A 24,768-nucleotide genomic window follows, 5' to 3' on the forward strand; every position below is an offset into this window, starting at 1 on the left:
TTTGGAGTCAGGTAGGTCTGGGTCCAAATCTCAGCTCTGTCACTTAGAATATGAAATCTTGGCATTTATTGGACCTTTTTGAGCCTTGGTTTCCCATTTGTAAAATGGGAACAACATCTAATAAGTCATGGAGTTGTTCTGAGGATTCAGAAAGATGGTCCATATAAGGAGCTGTACCCAGGGAGATAGTGAAGAACAGGGCTACATTTGTTCACTCTTTTCTGGGATGCAGCCCTAATAGTCATCCCTGGGAGCTCAGATAGTACTAATTGAATCACCTGCACTCAGTTGAAGACCAAACCCTTTCACAGTCCTTCATTTCCCTCCCCATTCATCTCCTGCTTCCCTCTCACCCCATTTCACCCCCAGGCTCACAAAATTGGTGCTTCAAAGGATCTTGCAGATCATTTGGCCCCTTCACGTTGTAGAGCAGCCCAGAGAGGTCAAAAGCAAGGAGAAGAGCCCGAGTCTGCTGAGCCCCAGCCCAGTACTCTCTCCAGGTGCCTGCATGGCCTGCCTGCTGCTGGGTGAGGCTACTCAGCTCAGCAGAGCTGAGAACCAGCCATGTCTGTGCTATGGGGACAAGGAAACTGCCTGGGAACCTTCACTTGACAATGCAAGCCCAGCCCAGATTATTCAGGCAGCACTGGGCAACCTGAGAAAGCAAGGCTGTTTGCTGCCAGGCCTCTGTGGGCAGGTTTCCAGGCTTCTGCGGGCTCCCTCTCCTTCAGGCACATTGGCACAAGCAGCCCCTCCCTGCAAACTCCACTGTAGCCTATGCCAAAGTCCACTTCCTTTCAAGGACCTTCTGACCCCCTCTCCCAGCTCTGGAAAGCCCTCTGCTGCATCCCCCCGTCTCTGCACCCCCCACCCCACCTGCAGATCACTCTGCTGGAGTGACTTTCCTGACAAGCTCCTTCTCTTCCTCACCACCCAGCTCCAGGACCCACACTAAAATGTCTGCTGGGACCCACTCCCCTCCATCATGTACAGCTGGTTGTTCCCACCCAAAGGTCCTCTGGCAGAGAACCTCACTTCCATCTCCAGCAACCAAGAGGGGTTGGCATTGTAGTAGGTGCTCCGCTATCATTTACTAGACAAATGAATGAACAAGTCAGCACAATCACATAGGCACCTCTCACACATCCTGCTTTTGGAGAATCAATATAGACAACCACTAAGAGCACAGGCTTTGGAATCTGGGTTCAAATCCAAAATTACCAGCATCCTCAGGTTGGGCAAGTTGTGTAATCTCTCTCAGCCTTAGAGTTCTCACCTCTAAATTAGGAGTGATAATGAAACCTACCTCTAAAGGGTTACTAGGAATCAAACAAGATACATAAAGTGGCCTTTATCTGTTATCATCATTCCTGTGACTATTCCCTTATGTCTCCTTCTAAAAATAAAAACCTTTATTATCATCTCACTGTTGAACTGCTGTTCACCCTGCCTGGCCCTGACAAAATCCTGTCTCTCCCAGGTAGCATCACTAAACCCAAAGACCAGCCCCTTCCCCTCCAGGCTCCACCACTGTGCCTCCCCTTGCTGAGGGCAGACACACTTCCTGTGCTCCTCAAAGCACTCAGCCAGTGATTCATTTACAGCAAAACCCATAACACTTTACAGGTTACAAAGTAGCCACACTTATCACATTTGACCCCATTCTGTGAGGCAAGGACTGCCACCACTATGGTTTTACAAATGAAGAAACTGAGGAATGGGAGGTTAAGTGTTTGCCCAACAGGTCTCAGCAAGTAGGCAATGGAGTTGACCCAAATCCTGTGTGCTTTCCACTTTCCCACTGTGTGTGTGTGAGTGTGTGTGTGTGTGTGTGTGTGTGTGCACGTGCGTGCACATGATGCTGGGGATTGATCCCAGGGGGCATGATACCACTGATCTGCATTCTCAGACCTTTTTATTTTGATCTACATTTTCAGCCCTTTTTATTTTGAGACAGTGTCTCACTAAGTCACTGAGGTTGGGCTTGAACATCTGATCCTCCAACTTCAGCCTCCTGAGTAGCTGGGATTTCAGGTGTGCACCCTATGCCCAGCTCGACTCTCCCCTATAGCCTGTGTTCCTCTAGTGGATGCAAGGGTGCTCTTGGAATCACCCCTGCCTGTTGGGAAAGTGGATATTCCAAGCTAGGTTTGGTGCCTCGCCACTTTGCTGCTCCAGCTCCATATTTTTCCCAGAAAATCCACAGCTGTGGCTTAAGAAAGGGCCTGAACTCAGATGCATTTGGATTTGCCAAACCACAGCCTCTGGCCACTCCTCTACCAGAGAAGGCCACTGCCTGGCTCTGACCTCCTGCTGCCCTGCTGGGTAAAGCAGGAAAGAAAACCACTATCTTCCTGACTCTATGCTCCGGTGGGGAGGTAGGGAAATAAGGATTCACTTTCAAGGCCGTTCCAGGACCACTCCCAGTGTAGAGCCAGTCAGCACACAGGCTTTGCAGTGTATGCCACATGACAACTAGCATTTGCTATGAGCTCTCCCTGCACGTCCCTTCATCAATTCTGTGAAGCCACTAGGTCAGGTCAGGACGGCCAGTGCCCCCATCTAGCCAGCAAGCAACCTAGGTCTATATACTGGCATTCTGAGTCCTACCTATGTTTTGGGGGCCCCAAGTGTCCAGACACTAATTACCTCTTGTCATTCCCTGGGGATCATATTAAAAATACCAAGCCAACTAAATCCATCTCACCAGGAGTGGAACTCAGAGTTAGTTTTGGTCAAGTCACTTGGTACCCAGCATTTGGGGACTCTGCCATCAGACAGACTTGGGTTTAAGTTCCATTTCTGCCCCGTGCTAGCTGTGTGACCTTGGCAAGTCACTCACTTCTCTGAGCCTTGAGTCCCTCATATGCCAAATGGGAAGATTAATATGGTGAGGGGTTCTGAGAAGGCACTGTGAAGCCCTAGGAATCCTCTAGCAACTTCCCCTTTCCATGCCACAATCACAGAGCCTTCTTGTTAGGGTTGTTTTATGGATAAAATGAGTAAATACATGCAAGGCACCTAGAAGAGAGCCTGCATAGCACACCTGTAATCCCAGCTACTTGGGAGGCCTAGGCAGGAGGATTCCAAGTTCAAAGTCAGCCTCAGCAACTCAGCAAGACCCTGTCTCAAAATAAAAAATTAAAAAGGGCTGGGGATATAGTTTAGTGGTAGAGCACCAAATATCACCAAAATCATAAAAATTCATAATAATAATAAATACCTGCATATAGTTGGGTTTTATTTATTTATTTATTTTGCCATGATGGAAATTGAACCCAGGGCCTCATGTATGCTAGACAAGCACACCACTACTGAATACACATCCAGCCCAGGAAACCACATAGAAAATAAGTGCTCAATAAATGTTGGCTGTTATTGTTATTCCACTACTGCTGCCACAATAACACTTCAGTCTAAGTGTGGAACTGTCCTGCTTACAAATGATTTTGCCTACAGAGTATGGGAGCCTACTGGCTCATGAAAGAAGGTTGTTAAGTTATTGAAAGGGCAATTAAAAATTAAATTATATGAATTAAACCTTATGTGAAAAGCAGAAAATACTTGAAACTCGTAACTTCCTTTTTAGGAAAAAAATACTATGTTTTAGTACTTTCTACTCTCTAGGTTCTTCATGCCTGCTGTGCTGTATGCCCATTTGTCAGTATTCCATAACGGTGTGCCGCTGCACACGGCTTCCCAATCCCAGTGACATCACGTTGGTACCCTGAAATCAGCTCTAATGGGTATATTTACACCACAGAAATTGGAAAACACTACAAATCCAGACTCGACTTGTTGTCTTTTTGATTTTAGGCTTTAAAAATTTATGAACATAACTTAATAACAGATTAAACTTAAAAGGGTGCCTTGTCTGCAGACATTATTTTGTAAATAGCACAGAAAATGGAGCATTCTTCCAATATTCAAAAGCCACTAGGTTGGGGTTGTGGCTCAGCGGTAGAGCACTTGCCTAACATGTATGAGGCACTGGGTTCAATTCAAATAAGTAAAGAAAATAAAGGTCCATCAATAACTAAAAAACAATATTAAAAAAAACACTGTCCTATTCAGCAAAGAAGTCACTTATGTCATTGGCAAATAAGTAAAGTCCCAAAATGTTTATTTCATTTTCACCTTACTTAATGGAAACAAAAATTTTAGCCAATATTCTTGTCAGAACTACATTTGTTAGTTAGCTGCAACCACAGGTTGGAACCAATATAAGAGTTTGACAAGAACCAAGGACAGTGTTCTGTGAGAATCAATCAGCTATGTGGAATTTATACTAAAGAGTATTATATATGTATTATATATATATATGTATTATAACTAGTGTGTCACAAACCTTTTTATCAGTAAAATATATAGTAAACTTATGTGTGCACATACGTTTTCCCCCAGGGATCTTGCTGTTATCAGAAGACCACTGAACAGAACCTCATTTAAGTAAATTACTGTCTGGGTTTTTGTTTGTTTGTTTGTTTTTGATTTTTGGTTTTTGGCTTTTTTTTAATAGACTCTTTTTTTAGCTTTATTTTATTTATTTATTTTCATGTGGTGCTGAGAATCAGACCAGTGCCTGAACATGTGCTATGCAAGCACTCTACCACTGAGCCACAACTCCAGTCTGGGTTTTCCAGATGAGGAAACTGAGACATGAAGAAACTGAGTAAATTTTTTTCTTTTTTTCTTCTTAATGGTAATAGGGACTGAACCCAGGACCTGTGTTTACTAGGCAGTGCTTATCACTGAGGTTCATCCTCGACTTCTATTTTGAGACAGGGTCTCACTGAGTTGCTAAAGTTGGCCTGGGATCTCCTGCCTCATCCTCCCATCACTGGGATTACAGGTGTGCACCACCACACCCAGAGTAATTTATTAGAGGCCACACAACTAATATGTAGTGGAGCCAGGCTTAAACCCAGAACTTCTGACTGCCAAGATCTTTCCACCCTCTTAATTGCTTCCAGACTTCTACTCTTTCATTCCTGCTGAGTTTCACTGCAAGGGCAGAGCTAATGGTGGCTGTGAATGTGACTTAAAAAGTTCTAGTTGGTCACATGATACCTTGGTGAGGTCAGGCCTGTTCAGGGGTCAGTAGAGGGCAGTGGGCAATTGGGAGAAGCAAGAAGCCTAACAGTGATGGGAAAGGACATAAAGACAAAAGAGTGAGAAAGGACAGCATTTTTATTTTAGTTTCCTCACTTGAAAAATGGGGATCATGGATGCCCCCACAGACTGAAGACCACAGTTTTCCTTTCCCTCTGCACCTGTGTCCCAAGCCCATACCAGTTCCTAACTCTCAAATGCATCACATTCTATAGTAATTCACAACTTTTTTCTAGCCTATTAGAAAGGGAAAACAGTGTAACCAGCTGAGAAATTAACTATCTAAATAATATATTTATAGCACATTATAGACCTTGGATTAACTGTATGCAAAAAGCATGATTTAAGGAAGTAAGAAATATGAGCTGCTAGCATCTGGTGAAATAACCCAGTTTTTCTTAGAGTTTCCTCTCTAAGTTCAGGTCCTCATCATTCAATATCTGTGTGATCCTTGGCAAATTATTTAATCTCTCTGAATCTCAGCTGCTTTGTATGTTAAAAAAAAGTGACAACCTTCTACTTCAATGAAGATTAAATGACGAAAAAAATGTGTAAGCATGCTACATTCTAGAAAGTTCCATATACATTTAAAGCATTATCATTATCATTCTTATGAAAACTTGACCAGCAATCTCCATCACACTATGAACCTAAGAACAGCTCAGAGGGTTATTCGAGGTATAGAGGTATTTGGATGTTTTGGAGTATCTTGCTCAGGAATTTACCTCCTCTTACAAGAGGGGTAAATTGAAAGACTCCCTTGGGGTTTTGGGTTCCTGGTTGGCACCCAATTTTAATCATTTCTCGTGATTTGTTCTTTTGTTTAAAATGCCATTATTCCTGGAGACTACCTTCCATTTCAAGTTTTCAAACTGGATCAAGTTAGGATGGGGAGAGGACGGAGAGGACACACCCATACTCAGGAAAAACTCCCAAATCCAAAATAAGCATAAAACCACATATGAACACTCACTAAAAGGCCTTTATCTGTCTTGAAATGGGTGAGGTTCCTGAGTGGTACTGAGCCCCACTTCCTAGATGCCTATCTTGCAGGAGGCTTGTCAGGTGCCAACCAGCACTGAGGGGCAGCCAGCCTCGGTGTCCCTTCCATCTGAGTAACTACAACACCTAACCTTACCACCCCCAGGTTGCTACATCTGTGGTGAATTTGCAACACAGGCCACGATGATCTCCACTTTGCTAATGCAGAGAGCTGCACCAGAATAGGCATTTGTTGATGAGAATCCATTAGCATTTATTTTATATGGCCTTCCATGGAGTCTCACTATGTGCATCTCCCAGAACACAGTGAACCCCTGGAGGGCAGGTACATGTCACATTGGTATTTGTCACTCTCCCCAGTAGGTTATAGTAGGCCCTCAAGAAATGTTCACATTAGATTTCATCTAACTCCAATTAGACTGGCTATTATCAAGAACACAAGCAATAATAAGTGCTGGTGTGGATGTGGGGAAAAAGGCACACTCATACATTGCTGGTGGAGTTGCAAATTGATGCAGCCACTCTGGAAAGCAGTATGGAGATTCCTCAGAAAATTTGGAAGGGATGCACCATTTGACCCAGCTATCCCACTCCTTGGTTTATACCCAAAGGACTTAAAATCAGCATACTACAGTGATATAGCCACATCAATGTTCATAGCTGTTCAATTCACAATAGCTAGACTATGTAAGCAACCTAGATGCCCTTCAATTGATCAATGGGTAAAGAAACTGTGATATATATACCAATGGAATATTACTCAGTCATAAAGAAGATTAAAATTATGGCACTTGCTGGTAAATGGATGAAGTTGGAAAATATCATGCTAAGTGAAATAGGCCAATCCCAAAAAAACCAAAGGCTGAATGTTCTCTCTGATAAGTGGATGATGATATATAACAAGGGTGGGGGTGGGGAAGAGAAGAATGAAGGAACTTTGGATGGTGTAGAGGAAAATGGGGTGGAAGTGGGGGACAGAAAGATAGTAGAATGAAACAGTATTACCCTTAGTATATGTATGATTATGTGAATGGTGTGAACTACACTGTGTACAACCACAGAAATGAAAAGTTGTTCCCCATTTGTGCTCAAAGAATCAAAATGCAATCTGTAAAAATTTTTAAAAATTTAATTAAAAAAAAGAAATGTTCACATTAGTGAATTACACTCTACCTGTAACCTCATTTACATTTTCCAGGTGAGACACAAAAGGGCCTTGGACATCCATAAGCTCATTTGTTCTTCACTAAGGTATCCATTCATTCATTTGACACAAAGTGACTCATCATATGGCAAACACTGCAGCAGAAAGTGATTCATAATAATGCATGCTCTTAGCAAAATTTATACAAAAGGCAGCAAGCAGACAAGCAGGTTATTTCTTTTTATTTTATAATTTTTTTGTTACCAGGGATTGAACTCAGGGGCACTTAGCCACTGAGCAATATCCTCAGCCTTTTTAAAATATTTTATTTAGAGACAGGGTCTCAATAAGTTGCTTAGGATCTCACTAAATTGCTGAGGCTGGCTTTGAACTCACGATCCTCCTGCCTCAACCTCCAGAGCTGCTGGTCTTAAGGCCTGTGCCACCACATCTGGTCAGCAGTTTAGTTCTTAGTTATGCTTTTGGAGGTTGCAGAGATGACAAAGCCCAAAAGAAAAGTCATTTCTGCTAAACTTGAAGAATGATAAAGAAGTCACTGGGGAAGAAAAGGAAAAGCAGCATCCTGGATGAGAGCAGCATGAACAGAGGAGGAGAAAAGCCAGAATGCACAGGGCTGGGGTTTTGGAGTGGGGCAGGGTGAAAGGCCAGGAACAGGGCTAAGACAGTGAAGAGAAGCCTGAACGCCATGCTGAGAATGGATTCGTGTATCCTGTGGGCAGCAAGGACCCAGCTCAAGCCAGACAGAGTGGTGCATACCTGTAATTGCACCAACTTGAGAGACTGAGGTCGGAGGATCACAAGTCTGAGAAGTTTATGGTCAGACTTGGCAATTTAGTGAGACACTGTCTTAAAATAAAAAATAACTCAGTGATAGAGCACTTGCCTCGCATGCACAAGGCCCTGAGTTAGATCCCCATTACAGAAGAGAGAGAGAGACAGAGACAGAGACAGAGACAGAGACAGAGAAGTAGAAGGAAGTAGAAGGAGGAGGAGAAAATTAAAAGAAAAAAGAAAGTTCCAGCTAAGAGGCACACATACCCACATTCTGAGTGCAGGAAGTATCTACCCAATCATGAGGCAATGTCGCTGACGTCCAGCTACTCCTCACTTCCTGAAGTCACCCTGCTGGGCCTGAGCCAAGACACCGATGGTCCGGGGAGTTAGAAAGCTCAGAGTCCATACACTCTAAGGATATGTGGCCATGGGTCGGGGTTAGCAGCATCTTCACCCTGCATTCTTCCAGGGGAAACCTAGGCAGCCTCTAGGCCATGGAAAATGTCCAGACTGAGTCCAGGAGCTAGATACCAGCCCAGTCCCCACCAGCAGTCCCACCTAGCTGTCTGCTGGGCAATTTAGAACTGCATTAAGCAGGGTTCATTTCCCTAGGCTATCAGATCTCAAAACCCTGTAACAAGATTTGTGTTCTCTTTTCCTCTATTCTGGGAAGAAAAATAGCAATAAGAGTTATTATTATAGAGCACATATTCCATATTCAGCACTTCATGCCTCTTCTCTCTGTTACAGCAATTCTGCCAGGTAGCTGTTGTTATTTGCAACCAAATGTGTTGCATCCAAGATGAGAAACTGAGGTTCAAATGTATACTGGTACATGGGAGTGAGGAGCAAAGTCCCACCCGGCTGACTGCAAGCCAGCCCTCCCGCACCACATGTCCTGCCATGGAAGCAAACCAAACACCATGGACCTGTTTCGGTACCAGTGCTGCAGGGCTCCAGCAACAGAAAGACAAAGGAACCCGTTTTGAGACAGTCTTCTGGAGCCAGCAGACACAATAAAACAACAGGTTAACTGTTTGTGGGAAGGAGACCTAGGTACAGTCTAGGCAGAGCATTTCCTGTTTGGCATGTCACCACACACGGAGGTCCAAAGACTGTCCAGGCATCACCCTCCTGTGTGATCCCAACTTTGACTCTAACACCTCAATGAAACTCTACGAGACGTTTTCTGAATTCAAAATACTGTGACAATCAGCCTCACAAGCGGGGACATGCTAAGGGGATTCACAGCAGGTCACCCCATGAGGGAAAGAAAAAAGAAAGTTCCAGCTGTGTGTGCCTCCCATTGAGGGAAGGTAAGAGGTAGGGCAGGAACCTATGTGAGAGAATCGAGCCCCCACCTTGCACAGCTATGAGACTACAGCAGGCCATACCTCCTCTGGGCCAGTCCCCGCTGACAGAACTTGGATGTCATTCTGGACTCTGCCCTCTTCCTCATCTCCACATTGAATCAGGTACCTCATCAATCCTCAGATTGACCTCTGCAATAGATTTTGAATCCATCCCTCCTCATGTCTCACCCAGATTATTGCATCAGCCTGCTAGCAGGGCCCCCAGCTGCCAGGCTGTCCCCATCCTATCCATATTCCAGCCAGAGGGATCATTTTGAAACACCTTTGCTCACCTGGCCTCTGTATCTCTCAGAGTACAGTGCAGCTGCCTTGGCTTAGCTCCCACTCCTTTTGTCTGCCTCCTATGAATTGTGCTGTTTCATGACATGTACACTGTTGGCCGTTCTTCCTCAGAAGGGCCTTCCCCTCTGCTAACACCTACCAGTCCTTCAGAAAACAACTCAAACATGATCTCTTCCAGGAAGCCTTCTCTGATACCCCAGTCTTAAGTGTATCCTCATTTGGGCTCTCCAGTGCCCTTGTGCTTCCCTGTATCACAATACTTAGAGCTATTGATCTTTCCTTTCTATCTTCTGTACAAAGCCATGACAGGCCTCAGGTGATTTTGTATCTGCAGCAATATCCAGGTATCCAGGAGAGAGCTGGATGAAAGGCCACAGGGAATTTTGGATAGAAGGATGACTGGGCCTCCTTCCCAGAAGCATGGATCTGATCACAAGTTCAAGGACCTTTATGTGTTAGGTATCTGCAAGGCTCATTGGATGTCTGTGTGACTGAGGTCAGTTACTAAGGAACTGATCCTTCTAACTTTGACCACATTCTTTCTTCATGAAGTCCTATGTGGTCACAGTGAACTTCATCAACCCTCAATGCCAGTTACCACAAATGATCAGTGGGTCGTGGAAGCAGTTTTGTGTCCAGTGTTTGGGGTAGGGTGGAAGAGGGCAGCCAGCGGTCCCTGGATCGCTTTACAGCCTCTGGCGGAGGAATGCTGGAGGCTGTGCTGTGCTCCCGGGGACTGGAGAAGTGGCCAAGCTTAGCAATCCTCCAAACCCTCTGCCCACTCAGGACAGAGCTCTTTGTTGCTGAAAAGTTCAATCTTGTGAAATGGGTTTGTTTTTAAGTTTCCTGTCATTGGTCTACTTATTTAAAAACTATGTCCCACTCTCCCCCTGGAAGAAACAAGGGTGCCTGTAGTTATTTAAGAAGCTTCTTGTAATAGGCCCCAATTTGCAGAAAGTCTGCTAGGTGAAATGAAACTGAAGAGGTGGCCACTTGCCATGCATCATTTCAGGGTTTCAATTATTTAATTAATTGTGTTTTTTTTTTTTTTTTCAGTACTGGAGATTGAATCTAGGCCCTTGTGCTTGCTAGGCAAGTGCTCTACCACTGAGCTACATCCCTAGCCCTCAGGATTTCTTTCTTTCTTTTTTTTTTTTTTCTTTTTGGATTTTATGGTACTAGGGATTGAACCCAGGGCTACTCTAATACTGAGCTATATCCCCAACCCCTTTTTATTTTTGTCTTGAGACAGGATCTTGCTAAGTTGCTCAAGGCTGGCCATGAACTTGCAATCCTCCTGCCTCAGCCTCCCAAATCACTGGGATTATAGGAGAGTGACACTGTGCCCAGCTGCCCTCAAGGGTTTAAATTATAAGGTAAGGGAAGAGAGTCAAGTGGGCACTGGGACCCACATGGCAATGACATTGGGAGGGACTGAACCCCTTTTCCCTAAACTGATTTTCCTTACTCCCCTTACTGACCTTAAGATCAAAGTGAGCAATTTTCTTTGTGTGAAGGTAGTTCACCCCATCCAGGATCTGCTTAATGAAGCTGGTGGCTTCCTCCTCACTCAGCGACTCCTTCTGGGCCAGGAAATCAAACAGCTCTCCACCAGACACTCTGCAAGACACCAGCGGGGAGGGCCCAGGCCCAGTCAGCCTTGTGTGTCATGAGGTCAGGTGGATGGGTGCACCCTGCAGCTGACCCCCAGGCATCCTGGAAGGCAGAATCCCCCTTGCCCTGCCTGGGATCTTGTCCAAGCAGCATTGGAGACTGACTGCTGTATTCTTTCTTTTGGGGGTCAAGGGCAGAAATTACCCTGAAGATGTAGCCAGAAGGGTTCTGCTCACACTTAGGCCCAGGACCCTGGTTATCCTGGCTGTTACCATCTTCTCTGTATGACTAAAGTGGCAAAGAATGGAAAGAAGCATTGGGGAATGATGCTATTTGTTCCTCCAAATTCATATTTTGAAATTCTAACCCCCAAGGTGATAGTATTGGGAGGTGGGGCCTTCAGGGAGTAAAGGTCATGAGGGTGGAGGCCTTATGAATGGTATTGGCACCCTTATAAAAGAGACCCCAGAGAGCTCATTCATCCCTTCGACCTAGTGAGGGTACAGGGAAGACACTGTCTATAAGGAAGTAGCCCTGAAGAGGATCCAAGATGGCGGACTAGAGGGAGGCTGCGTTCCTTGTTGCTCCTTAACGCCAGTTTCAAGCAGAGGCTATCTGTTTCTCGGTGAGGCAGTTTTTGCTGCTTATCGATCCCCTGGTGTTTACCCATTTGTCTGCTGTGATGACCTGCAGTCTGCCAGCACATAGACGCCTTTTTTGAGAGCAGATTGCTAACTCTCAGGCGTCTATCATCGGCCATTTGCCTGCCTCTCGCTTGTCCATCGCCTGCCTTACTCCTACCCATCACCCAACGCTGGAGGTTCACCTCCCGATTGTCCGACAACAGTCAGCAAACTGATTGCCAACCACCAGTGGAGAACCAGCTGCCTGCTGCTGCCTGGAAGTTCACTGTTACAGTACCTGCAGGTTTGATTACACGTGGCTGCCGCCATTTTGAGACAACAGCCAGGACCTGTAGGATCCCTGGCCGGACTGACTGAGCCCCATCTCCAGGATCCCTTAGCCCAACCGATCACTCCCTGCCTCTGGGGCCCTCACATCGACTGACTGCTCCCTGCTGCCAGGACCCCCAGAACAACTGACTGCGCCCTATCACCAGGACCCCAGACGGACTGATTGCACCTGGCCTCCAGGATCCCACAACCGCACCAAACACACGGGACCTCCAGGACCCCTGTCAGACCAACTGCATCCCATCTCCAGGACCTCCAGCTGACCACATCCACCCCTGAGCTGCAGCTCCCCATTTGCCAACACATTTCGAAGCCAGAGCAGCCATCTTGGATAATCCTGGAAGCCACAGCTCTGATCTTTGGGTGGGGCAAATCCCATCCTGCGACGCCTGCTGGAGGCTTGAAGCTCATTGTCAGGTACCTCTCATGCATCAGGCTACTGAACTCTGGGAGGTTTCATTACTATATGACTGTTATACAGTAGATTTTCTTTTTTCTCCTTTTTAAAAAAATTTAAGTTTTTATTTCTTTACTTTTCTTGCTTTCTTTTCCTTTTGTTTACCTGTTCCTCAGAGTCTCTTTCTCCCTTTTTTGCGTGCCAACATCCGATTTCTTTTGATTATACTCTCACCCTTTCTATTTTCTAGAACTTTTGTATATTCTTTTCTTATCCCATTAACAGCCACATTCTACATCTCTCTGCATCCTCTTTGTCCTCCATTAGAAACTGCAGACCTTATTGCAAACCTGTTTGTTTTACCAAAGATAATATTTGAACTCATTTTGTTTATTATGACAATTTTGTTATTGTCCCCATAGGGGCTATTTGGTCTAGGATTGCATAGTGTCTGATTTGGGAACTGCTAATATTGATATCCCCTTAAAGAAAGGGTTTTTGGAAACCCATAAGGCCACTATAAGCCTATAGGGGGAAATCTGCAATACCCCAGATCTGCACTGCTAGAGGGGAAGATACATGAACAACATGAAAAAACAAGGGAAGAAAATGATCCAAACACATCTAGATTCTATATTAATAGAACCCAATGACAATGTGTTAGAAGAAATGTCAGAAAAGGACTTCAGATTATACATGATTAAGATGATTCGCGAAGCAAAGGATGAGATAAGAGAGCAAATGCAGGCAATGAATGATAATACCAATAAGCTGAAAGAGCACCTGCAGGAAGCAAAAGATCATTTCAACAAAGAGATAGAGATTCTCAAAAAAAAAAAAAAAAAAAAAACCAAACGGAAATCCTTGAAATGAAGGAGACAATAAACCAAATAAAAAACTCAATGGAAAGCATCACCACAGACTAGACCACTTGGAAGACAGAACCTCAGACATTGAAGACAAAATATTTAATCTTGAAAATAAAGTCGCCCAAACAGAGAAGATGGTAAGAAATCATGAACAGACTCTCCAAGAACTATGGGACATCATGAAAAGACCAAATTTAAGAATTATTGGGATTGAGGAAGGCACAGAGATACAAACCAAAGGAATGAACAACCTATTCAATGAAATAATATCAGAAAATTTCCCAAACCTGAAGAATGAAATGAAAAATCAAATACAAGAGGCTTACAGAACACCAAATGCACAGAATCACAACAGATCCACAACAAGGCACATTATAATGAAAATGCCTAACATTCAAAATAAAGATAGGATTTTGAAGGCTGCGAGAGAAAAGGAAGTAGCCCTTACCAGACACCAAATCTGTTGATGCCTTGATCTTGGGCTTCCCAGCCTCCAGAAGTATGAGAAATAAATTTCTGTTTAAGGGCTGGGGAGATAGCTTAGCTGGTAGAGTGCTTGCCTCGCAAGCACAAGGTCCTGAGTTCGATCCCCAGTACCGCAAAAAAAAAAAAAAAAAAAAAAAGAAAAAAAAAATTCTGTTTAAATAAACCATCCAGTTCATGTTGTCATGAATGGATCATGAATGGTGATTCTGGTAAGGGCTTGGAAGGAGAGGAGAAGATTCTCAGTCTTGCAAGAGTATACCTAAATGATCATGAATAGAATGTTGGTCGAAATATGGAGAGTAAGAAGGAGGAACCTATTACTGTGAAATGAAGAAAAAGTCACTCTTCTTGTAAAGTAGCAGAGAACTTGGCTGAATTTTGTTTGTGTACTGGTGCTTTGTGGAAGGTTGTACTTGGGAGTGAAAGAATTAGATATTTGGCTGAGAAAATTTCTAAGTACAGTGTTGAAGGAGTAACCTGGTTCCTCTTGACTGCTTATGGTAAGTGAAAAGAGAAATGTTTTAACTTTTTTAATTTTTATGTTTTAAATTATTTATTTATTTTATTCTTAGTTATTTTTAATTTTGATTTTACTTTTTGTAGCACTGGGGATTGAACCCTGCAGTGTTCTACCTCTGAGCTATATTGTTACCCTTTCTTAAATTTTTTTTGTTTTCTAGTACTGGGGAATAAACCCAGGGGTACATCACCACTGAGCTATACCCCCAACCCTTTTTTATTTTTTATTTTGAGACAGGTCTAAGCTACTTAAGCATCACTAAGTTGCTAAGCCTGGCTTTGAAGTTGGGATCCTCCTGCCTCAGCCTCCTGAGTTGTTGGAATTACAGGCATTACTACCACTCCCAGCTTGCCAATTGTTTTTTTTAATTTTGTTTTAAGACAGGGTTTCACTAAATTTCCCAAGTTGACCTCAAACTTGCAATCCTCTTGTCTCAGTCTACTGAGCTGGTGGGATTACAGGCAAATGCCACTGTGCCCAGCTGAGAAATGTTCTAAAGACAGTTGTCCATCAAAAAGACAGGAAAACTTAAAATTCTCAGCCTAATCACACTGGGGGCGGGGGGGGGGGGGGGGGGATGATAAAAGCTATTCAGGAGAGAACAAAGGTGTGGCCAAAGATTAGTCATAAAGAGATTAGTCTGGATCAGCCATGTCAAGGGAAGCCAGCTGCTACTCATCAAGACAATGGGGAGATTAGTCAGCCATCTAATCTAATACTAAAGGGAGATTAGTCAACCTACTGTCCCAGACAATGAAAGAAAGACCCTGAAGTCATTTCAGAGATCCTGGAAGAAAAGGGGACTGCCCCTCCTATCACAGACCCATAGTGCCAGGGCCTGGGGGACAGACCACCATAGGAGGTCTCACTGCCCAGTGCTGCCTCACACTGTGGGATCTCTTCCCCAATGCTATTGTCACACTTCTCAGCCACTTCTTGTGTGGTTCCCAGAGGACCCTGGGTATGGGCTCTGTGCGAAGCAAAGCTATGTGGGCATGGCTGCCTCCACCTGGGTTTCCCTGGGCAGAGAACTTCCATGGATGGAGGCTAGTGCAGAGAACACTACACAGTGGAGCAATACCTAGTGGGGCTGTGAGAATGGGGTCCTTGAGACTTCAGACCAATTGAGCCACAAGTGTGATTCCTGCCTGGAGAGCCCCTGAGAGCTGAGGCATGAGCTGTACACAGCAAAGGCATGGGGACAGGGCCGCCCAAAGCTGTAGGGGCAGGACCTCTGCCCCAGAGGGCCTGAAGGGCAGAGCACTCATCCAAAAACTACCCTGGAGCCTCAAGTTATAGACTAGCTCTGAACCTGTCACTCCCGCTGGATGCAGTGGCACATGCCTATAATCCCAGCAGCTAGGGAGGCTGAGGCAGGAGGATTGTGAGTTCAAAGCCAGCCTAAGCAACCTAGTGAAACCCTGTCTCTAAATAAAATATTACAAAGGGCTGGGGATGTGGCTCAGTGGTTAAGTGCCCCTGGGTTCAATTCCTGGTATAAAAACAAACAAAAACTGTCACTCTTCCTCTTTTCTATTTCTCTTTTTTGGAATGTTCATCCCATGCCTGTCTCACCATTATATTTTGGAAGTATATAACACATTTTATGTCACAAATTCATAACTGGAAAGCAGTTTGCCTCAGAATGAATCATACCTTGAGTCTCACCCATAACTGATTTAGATGATATTTAGATGGGACTTTGGACTTTAAACTTTGGAGTTGCTAGGAATGTAGTAGTTCAGTGGTAGAGCATTGGCTTAGCATGTATGAGGCCCTGGGTTCAATTTCTGACACCAAAGTAAACAAATAAACTTTGGATTAGATGCTGGAATCAGTTGAGAGTTTAGACTGCAGAGAGCAGGCTGTGACCCTGCTCTGAGCTACTCCCATATTGTATGGAACAACAGTTTTCAGGCCATGCCTGAAAGAATGGACATTTTTTTAAGCTGTCTGTTTTATCTCAACTCCCTAAGGTTTCCCTCCCAGTAATGGGAACAAAGCCCTTAAAGCTGTTCTCTGTTCCCAAACAGAGAGTAAAAGAGTAAATTGAGCCTGATAGCCAGATAGTGCTCAAACAGTAGGATTACCAGAAACTATTGACCAGAATCTACAGCCTGTTGTAAAACATTGTGAAACATGTTGTCAGCAAACCCAGACCCCCTTTGAAATTTCCTGGCAGCTTTGTTCCCCCTTTTCCCCCTTTCATGTGTGACCCCTCCCGATGTGTGGTTTCTGCTTTTATAAACCTACAAGATTTTCTGCTAGGGACTCGACTCCTGGAGTTGGGTCCCAGCGCGCTGGAATAAACACCTCTTGCGGTTTGCATCAAGTGACGCCTCCTGTGGTTGATTGGGGTTGCCGTCCATCCATGGGACAGAGTTGGGGTTTCCTTTTTGGGGGCCTTACAGCCTAGCCCTGAGTTACTCCAGAGTTAGCTCTGAGTTATGAAGCAGCAGTTTACCCTGAGTTACTGCATTTTGAGTCAAGTGCTAAGGCAGAATGACTTGGTAATGTGCCTGGTCAAATTGATAACCACTAGATGTTGAACATACAGACTTACCAAAAAGAACAACCCCCAGCTGCACAGCACAATCATAAGGCACAAACTGATGAATAAATTAATTGTGCTAATTAAAAAATGAGCCACAGGTGTGTGGCTCAGTGATAGAGCACCCAGGAATTTCTCAAATTAAACTAGAGGCAGATGGATATAGGGGTGTATCAAAGTCTCATCAGAGAAACCAGGTTCATGAGCTTATCAAACACAACAGACCACCAAGTGATGTGACCCTCTTACCTGAAACATACAAGGAAGGATACCTAAGACAGTGCCCCTGCAGCACACTGGTCCTTTACCCTTCACCTTGTCAGACCACTTGGTGTCTGGATCCTCTTGAACAAGTTCTGAGTGCTGAACAAGTAGCCTCCTCTGACCACCTGCAGAAACTATTCTGCCTCTGTGTCTGCTGTCTGCCTTTGCTGTCAGAGGTACCTCTTTAACACTGTGGCTACATTAACCCTTAGCTGTTCAGTAACTTACACATCATTGTGTGACTTAGGTAATATATGTATTAGTAATTAAAATTGGAATGGAATAAAAGATCCCATGAAGCTGGATATGGTGGTGCACACCTGTAATCCCAGCTACCTGGGAGGCTTAGGCAGGAGGAATGCAAGTTTGAGACCAGCCTTAGCAACTTAGCGAGACCCTGTTTCAAAATTAAAAAAAAAAAAAAAAAAAAAATTAAAAGGGCTGGGGATGTGGCTCCATGGTAGAGAATCCCTGGGTTCCATCCCCAGTACCATACATGAGGAGCAGAAGGAGGAGGAAGAGGGTGTGGTGGCACATGCCTGCATTACCAGCAAATAGGAAGGCTGAGGAAGGAGCATCATAAATTTGAGGCCAGCCCAGCAACTTAGTGAGACTTTGTCTCAAGATAAAAAAATAAAAGGACTGGGGATATGGTTTAGTGGTAGAGTGCCCCTATATTCAGTCCCCAGTCCCCCCCACACACAAAGAAAACCTAGAATTACATATGTAGTTCATATTAAATTTCTATCGGACAGTAGTAATAGGAAGGCATCTTCTTTTGATCTAACTACCAACTTACAGGAAATACAGGGGGCAGAGGAATGAGCTAAATAACTGTGGAAGGAATAAGCTAAATCTGAACTGAGATAATTACAAATGACCATATTTTTCCATCAAATCAATGGCATCAAAAAGAAGAGGGCTGAGGCTGTGGCTCAGTGGTAGAGCACTTGCCTAGCACGTGTGAGGCACTGGGTTCAATCCTCAGCACCACATAAAAATAAATACATAAAATAAAAATATTGTTTAAAAAGAAGAAGAAAGAACAGGAGGAAGGTGAGAGGGAGACAAGAGAGTGAGATAAGAATGGCACATTGGAGCAAGCCATCTGCAAGAGCTGCAGTGTTGCTCACTCACACCGTCAAGTGGCCGCCTTAGTGTTGGAGGTGAGTCTGGTGCGCTCTTTTCCCAGCGTCTCATGGGTGAAGTCATCCGTGCCCCACCCTACCCCTACCCTGACCTGGGATAGGTGCTGGAAACTGGAGCACCCCCGCAGATGCTGCAGGAGTCACCTTGAGTTGCAGACTGGGGTTAAAGGGTCAAGACAGGGTCCCAGTCTTCCTACATCAAAGACTCAACCTTGACCTTGGGGTGGGGCATGTGAAAATTCTAGGGCTCAGCTTTCCTTCTTGTGAAACAAGAAGAAAACAGTCTAATCACCACCTCTGGGGTGGGGGTGGGAGTGGGAGGAATCTTGATGCAATGTTGGGCACAGGCCATGAGGTCGTCAAAGTAAAAACCACGCACAGTATCACTGTGGGGTGGTGGGGGTGAAGAAGGCTTGATTTCGAGTTAAAGTTTGCCACCTGTGCAATGTGCTTTCCCAAGCATTCTCTTACTAGTACCTTTCGTCCACCCTGAGAGGCAGGATGGAACCTCTATCTCCATTCACCAGATGATGAAACTAAGGTCCCAAGAGAGTAAGTGACTTGCCCAAGATCCTGTAGCTAGTAAGTAATAGAACCAAGATTTAGACCTAGGTGTCCTAAATACAAGTCCGCCATAGGTCCCTTGCCATATCCTCTCCACATTGCAAAACCTGAACTGTTGATGCAGAATGAAGGCCACCCAAGCACTGCCCCACTGTTCCATTGCAACCAGGCCCTCAACACACTGGACTTCTTTATCTGGACTCTCTCCCCAGCTAGGATATCTGTGATTCTACAGCACCTAGTGTGAGAATAGAAGTTTGGTGAATAAAAAAAAGGAAAGAAACAAAACGCTTAAAATATCAATATTGGCCAGGAGTTATGGTGCATGCCTGTAATTCCAGTGACTCAGGAGGCTGAGGAAGGAGGATTGAAAGTTCTAGACTAGCCTCAGCAACTTAGTGAGATCCACAGCAACTTAGTGAGACCCTGACTCAAAATTAAAAAATAAAAAGAGCTGGAGATGTGGCTCAATGGTTAAGCACCCCCGAGTTCAATCCCTGGTATAAAAAAAAAAAAAAAAAAATCATTACGGGCCTGGGGCTGTGGCACATGCCTATAATCCCAATGACTTGGAAGCTTGAGGCAGGAGGATCACAGGTTCAAGGTCAGCCTTAGCAACTTAGACCTTGTCTCAAAATAAGAAGTAAAAAGGGGTAGTGACGTAGCTCAGTACAAGATCTGTGGGTTAAATCCCTAGTACCACATAAGAATGAATAAATAAATAAGACAGAATATCCTGTATTATATAGACAGCAAAAACTTGGCATTGACAAGGGACCTCTCCAGAGCCTTTTCAATTTTTCAAATCTATTGTTTCACCTCTGAAACACAGAACCCTGTTCCATCCTTGTCTTTTGTATTCCTACCCTGCAAGTGGGATGTATAAGGCAAATCTCTCAGTCTAAAATAATAATTCTACTATTCCCACTTTAAATAAGGTGTTGCTGAAGTGTAAAAGATTATCATTCTAATGGCGATGTGTCCTGTTACCCCAAAGTCACTAAAATGAAGAAGGAGGCTAGACGAGGACTTTGGGAAGTAGTAATTAGTCATCTGTTTGAAGAAGTGACATGGGCAGAGACCTGGTATGCCATGATCTCCTTGGGATGAAGAAGGGAACTGTCATTGCAGCCCTTAGAATCTCCCCTGGAGACTCAGAAAATGGAAGGCTGAGAAGACTGCCCAGGGTGACTATCTACGCCCTGCATACCCAGGCTGGGGACATTCATATCAAAGTTCAGTTGCCTCTTTTCAAAGCCCAGTCAAGTAGCCTGGGTTTTATTTCTTTTTCCCATGAACACAGTTACTTTTTTCTTCTCTTCCTTTTCTTTTTAGAAAGAGACAGGGTCCCACCCTGGGGATAAATCTCAATGTAGAGTACTTGCTTAGCATAGCTCTGGCTTCAAATGCCAGCACCATAGGGGGAGGGGAGCAAGAGGGAGAGGGAGGAACAGGGCGGGAGAGAAAGAGAGAGGGTCAAGAGCAGTGGCTACAAACTTCTAAATACTGCCTGCAGGCACCCGAGGGGCACATAGTGCAGTATAGTCTGAACTCCTGGGCTCAAGCAATCTTCCTGCCTCAGCCTCCTGAGCAGCTGGGTCTCTGAGTACATACCACAATGATGCCAGCAACAGAGTTTCTACAAAGGTCTTCTTGACTCTATGACCTCAGCTCTGGAGTCATTTCCCATCTCCTTCCAAGCTTCTTTTCATACCCAAATCTCCTGCTTTGATAGGAAAAGCAAAATTTAATAGCCTGGCCTCTTCCTCAAGCCTTCCAGGATTGTTCCTTGCCTGCTAACCTGACCTTTGTTTCCTTCCTCCCTGCAGGTTGGTCTCCTAGCTGAAATGCTTCCCAGAACTCTTCCAGGAATGTATGCACAAAAGATCTGCTTATGTAGCAATGGGGGGAGGATGCTGCCAGAGCTGCTGGACTCGATTCAGCACCAATGGCAGGCCATCTCTGGTAGGTAACCACAGGGTATCACTTTCTGCAGGCTTGGAGTCTTGGGAGGTCCTAAGTAGTTGGGGCTACAACCAGGGGCCTGCCTGGCCCTCACAGGAAGGCTGATATTCTTCACAGAAAACTCCATATAAGACACGAGTTAATCTACTGAGACTTTGAATACATTCTTCCTACCATACTGAAGTCAACTTGTACGGACAATTAAATCCTCAACCCTGCCTTCAGCAGCCATGACCAGAGGCAGCGCCTTCTAAGGAGGTGACAGATAGGATAATGACAATTGAAAGGAGCTCGAGTCAGGTTTGGTCATGTCCTCCTCCTACTAGCTGCTTTAGCGGGAAGCAAATGGAAGCCCTGTGCCAGACAAGGTGCTAAGAGGGGTCATGGGATCAGGGTAGACTCATCCATCAGACCTGTAACTAGGGCTGGGGTTGTGGCTCAGTGGCAGAGTGCTTCTGTCCATCTACAACTAAAAAAAAAAAAAAAAAAAAAAAAAAAAAAAAAAAAAAAAAAAAACAATAAAACAACAACAACAACAACAACCTGTAACTAAGCAGTTTCAGCTGAGCAGTGGACACTAACACCCATGTTCAACTAGTAGGCAAACCCAGTAACTTAGAGGGCAGAGTGAGGACCTGGGTCACAGACTCCCACGTGCCTAACACCAAATCTAAGCACAAAAAGGAGGTCTTTTCTCTCAGACTCTGGCCACACACGGTTTAGACACAGTCTTAGTGAACTTGGGTCTTTTCTAATTTCAAAAATCCTTAGCACTGCCAGACACAGTGGCACACTACTCAGGAGGCTGAGGAAAGAATATCACAAGTTTGAGGACAGCTTGGGCACCTTAATGAGATACTGTCTCAAAATTAAAAAAAAAAAAAAGAAAAAAAAGGGTTGGTGATGTAGTTCAGTGGTAGAGCACCTCTGGGTTCAACCCCTAATACCAAAAAGAAAAAAAAAAAAAAAAAATCCTGAGCACTCCATAGACAGGCATCCTGAGAGCAGAGAGAAATGAAACAACTTAGAAGTGAAAGAGACAGAAACTGTGAACAGACAGAACTCAACAAGCACAGTAGCCCAGACAAGCAGGAGCATCAATGTGATGCAATGGATGGTGCCCCTGAGCTCCCAAGAAACGGCCCATCACTACTGACTGATGGTGAGCCCTGCTGGCCATTCCTGGAGGACCCCACCAGGCTTTTATCTGAGTCAGACATGTGCAGGGAGATGCACTGGATAATCAGAATGGATACTGGGTGCTATAAAAGGGTAGAACATAGACAATTTTATGCATTTAAACATCGGGCAGGAATTAAATTCAAGAGTATACAAATATTCTCATGCTTCTTAAATCTATATCTTGCCAACAACAGGATAGTTCTCGAAACAATTATTTTAAATGTCAGGTAGTACAGCCAATCTTTTGGCAGATTAAGGATGGCTACCTGGTTTGCAGGTGAGATCTGAAATGGAGGCGTGAGGTAACCTACCCAAGGACACAAAATCGAGGATCGCTGAAGTAAATGCCACCACTCCCCTGCTAACTGGCACATGCTTATGTTTATGAAGCTCAGTACATTATTTTTTAAATTTTTAATAAACTTTTATTTCAAGACTGGTTCTCACTAAATTGCCCAGGCTGGCCTTGAACTGAGATCCTCTTGCCTCTGCCTCCCAAGTAGCTGAGATTATAGGAGTGTGCCAACATGCCCAGCTAGAATATTATTCTGGACTGGACACAGCCCCTGTGACCTGGACCGTAGTGCAACTCAAACCCTGTTGTCTGCCAGGGCCCTACCTGCCTGTTCTATGGAAATGGCACCAAGAGGATGTGACAGTGGCCAACCAACCCCCAGAGTCTTGATGTCACCTATCCAAATTTCACCAACCACTGTGAAGTCCTCCTCAGCTAGACCAACATCATGTTGTCCTGCCTCATGTCTATAACTGTCTGCACAAGTCATGTGGACTGCAGTTCTGGCCCTGCCACTTCCTGACTATCAAATCTTTTTTTTTTTTTAGTTTTTATTTATTTATTTTCATTAACTTTTTTTGACAGTGATAAATATTTTTTAAAAAATTCTTTTCATACATGCATATAGGGTAATAATGTTTGTCTCACAGTCTACCGTCCTTCACCTCCCCACCCACCCCACCCCTTCCCCCACTCCCTCTGTACAATCCAAAGTTCCTTCATTCTTTCCTTCCCACCCCCGACTGTGGTGACTATTGGATCTTGTAAGTGACTCAGCCTGTCAGTGTTCTGATCTATAAATGGGAATATAATAAGAGTCATCATGTGATAGCATTGTTATGAGGATTAAACCAGGTAATAGAAGTGCTTGGCACTGCGAATACAGAATAACCTCTGTTAGATGACATTTCCGCCATCACAGGATTGAACAAGGTGACAACCATAATGCACCCAGAAAACACTTGCCTATGGTTGGGCTCTCTAAATAATAGCCATCATCATAACAATGACAGTGTTAAACACAGTACAGACACAGTGGATTTTCCCCAGGAAAGGGCTGCAGACGAGCGTCACAGAGCTCAAATGATGTTTGTTCTTCCCCTCCTCATAGAACAGATCCCTTCCTGACAGCCTCCCCTACTCCCCAGCCCACCCTCTGCTCCCTCTCACCTTCTCACATGCTCCTCCAGCCAGAAGATGACCCAGCGCCAGTCATTTCTTCCCTTCTATCCCCAGGGTCCAATGAAAGCAGGACTGTGACCGTCACCCTCTGCCCCTGCTACTCAGCAAGCTTGTCCCTCCTCTGGCCCAGTTCCAGAAGCAGCATGGGGGTGACTGAGGTAGAGAGAAACTGCCCACCACTGACTTCCTCTCTGGTCTGAGCTTAGGTCTGGTCATGGCTCTCCCCCAGCCTACAGTAAAGCTTCCACCACCCTGCCTGCCCCGCTGCCCCCACGGGTGCTGGCACCTCACTCACAGCTCGAGGATGAGCACCACGTCGGTGCGGTTCTCGTAGACGTCGTGCAGCGTGATGATGTTGGGGTGCAGCACCTGCCGCAGGATGCTCACCTCCCGCTCAATCTCCTCCCGGCACACACCCCGCCGGCTGGCCCGGCTCTGTCGCTTCTTGATGAACTTGGCCGCATACTCCAGTCCTGTGCTCTTCTCCCGACACTTCTTCACAATGGCAAACTGGCCGCTGAAGAAACACAGACCCACACAATTAGAATGTCCCTGTGCCCACTGGGGAAGTGACCCCCACTGCCAGCTACCGTGTTACTAATTCAGTCATTCTACCAGAAAAGGACAAAGCATACCACTGGCCAGCATCCCCATATAGCTGACAAGTGACCAAGATGGCACAGGTAATGGGCTTCCCTTCTGCTCATGAGTCCTTTACCTTTAACAGGGAATGCATGTTAAAATTGTTATCCCCAGTGTACAGAGGTGAACACCGAGGCCCTGAAAAGTACTGATTTGATCAGGATGACAGCCTTGTCCTTGCAAAGCCTCAGCTGGAACCCACCAGATGAAATCACAATGTCATAAGCAGGTGAGGTTGGTGGGTATCCTGGTTGGGGTGTGGGCGGCCTGACAAACGTAGTCATCATAATGGGAGATCCTGACAGTGTGACCACAGAGTTATAAAATTAGGAAACTGAGGCAGTGGCTTGCCTGAAGTCATCACAATGCTAACTGCCAAGCCAGGTCTCAAAGTCAGCTGCCTAACC

The 24,768-nt window shown here is 44.9% G+C and overlaps 1 protein-coding gene across 7 annotated transcripts in view; it reads right to left on the reverse strand.

Moving 5' to 3' along the window:
• The window catches only part of DAPK2 (death associated protein kinase 2), a 117,403-nt gene that overhangs the window by 31,945 nt on the left and 60,690 nt on the right, over nucleotides 1-24,768 (reverse strand). For 5 of the 7 annotated variants that reach the window (XM_079125704.1, XM_079125703.1, XM_079125700.1 and 2 more), the window contains exons 3-4: nucleotides 24,015-24,236; nucleotides 11,190-11,328 (exon numbers count right to left, since the gene is read on the reverse strand). In XM_079125704.1, the coding sequence (XP_078981830.1) occupies nucleotides 11,190-11,328; nucleotides 24,015-24,236 (361 nt within the window). The remainder of the gene's footprint in view (nucleotides 1-11,189; nucleotides 11,329-24,014; nucleotides 24,237-24,768) is intronic. The other 2 variants (XM_079125702.1, XM_079125701.1) reach the window with 2 other exon arrangements.

Source organism: Sciurus vulgaris (assembly GCF_902686455.1).
Source record: "Sciurus vulgaris genome assembly, chromosome: 2".
In the NCBI taxonomy this organism is placed as follows: domain Eukaryota; kingdom Metazoa; phylum Chordata; class Mammalia; order Rodentia; family Sciuridae; genus Sciurus; species Sciurus vulgaris.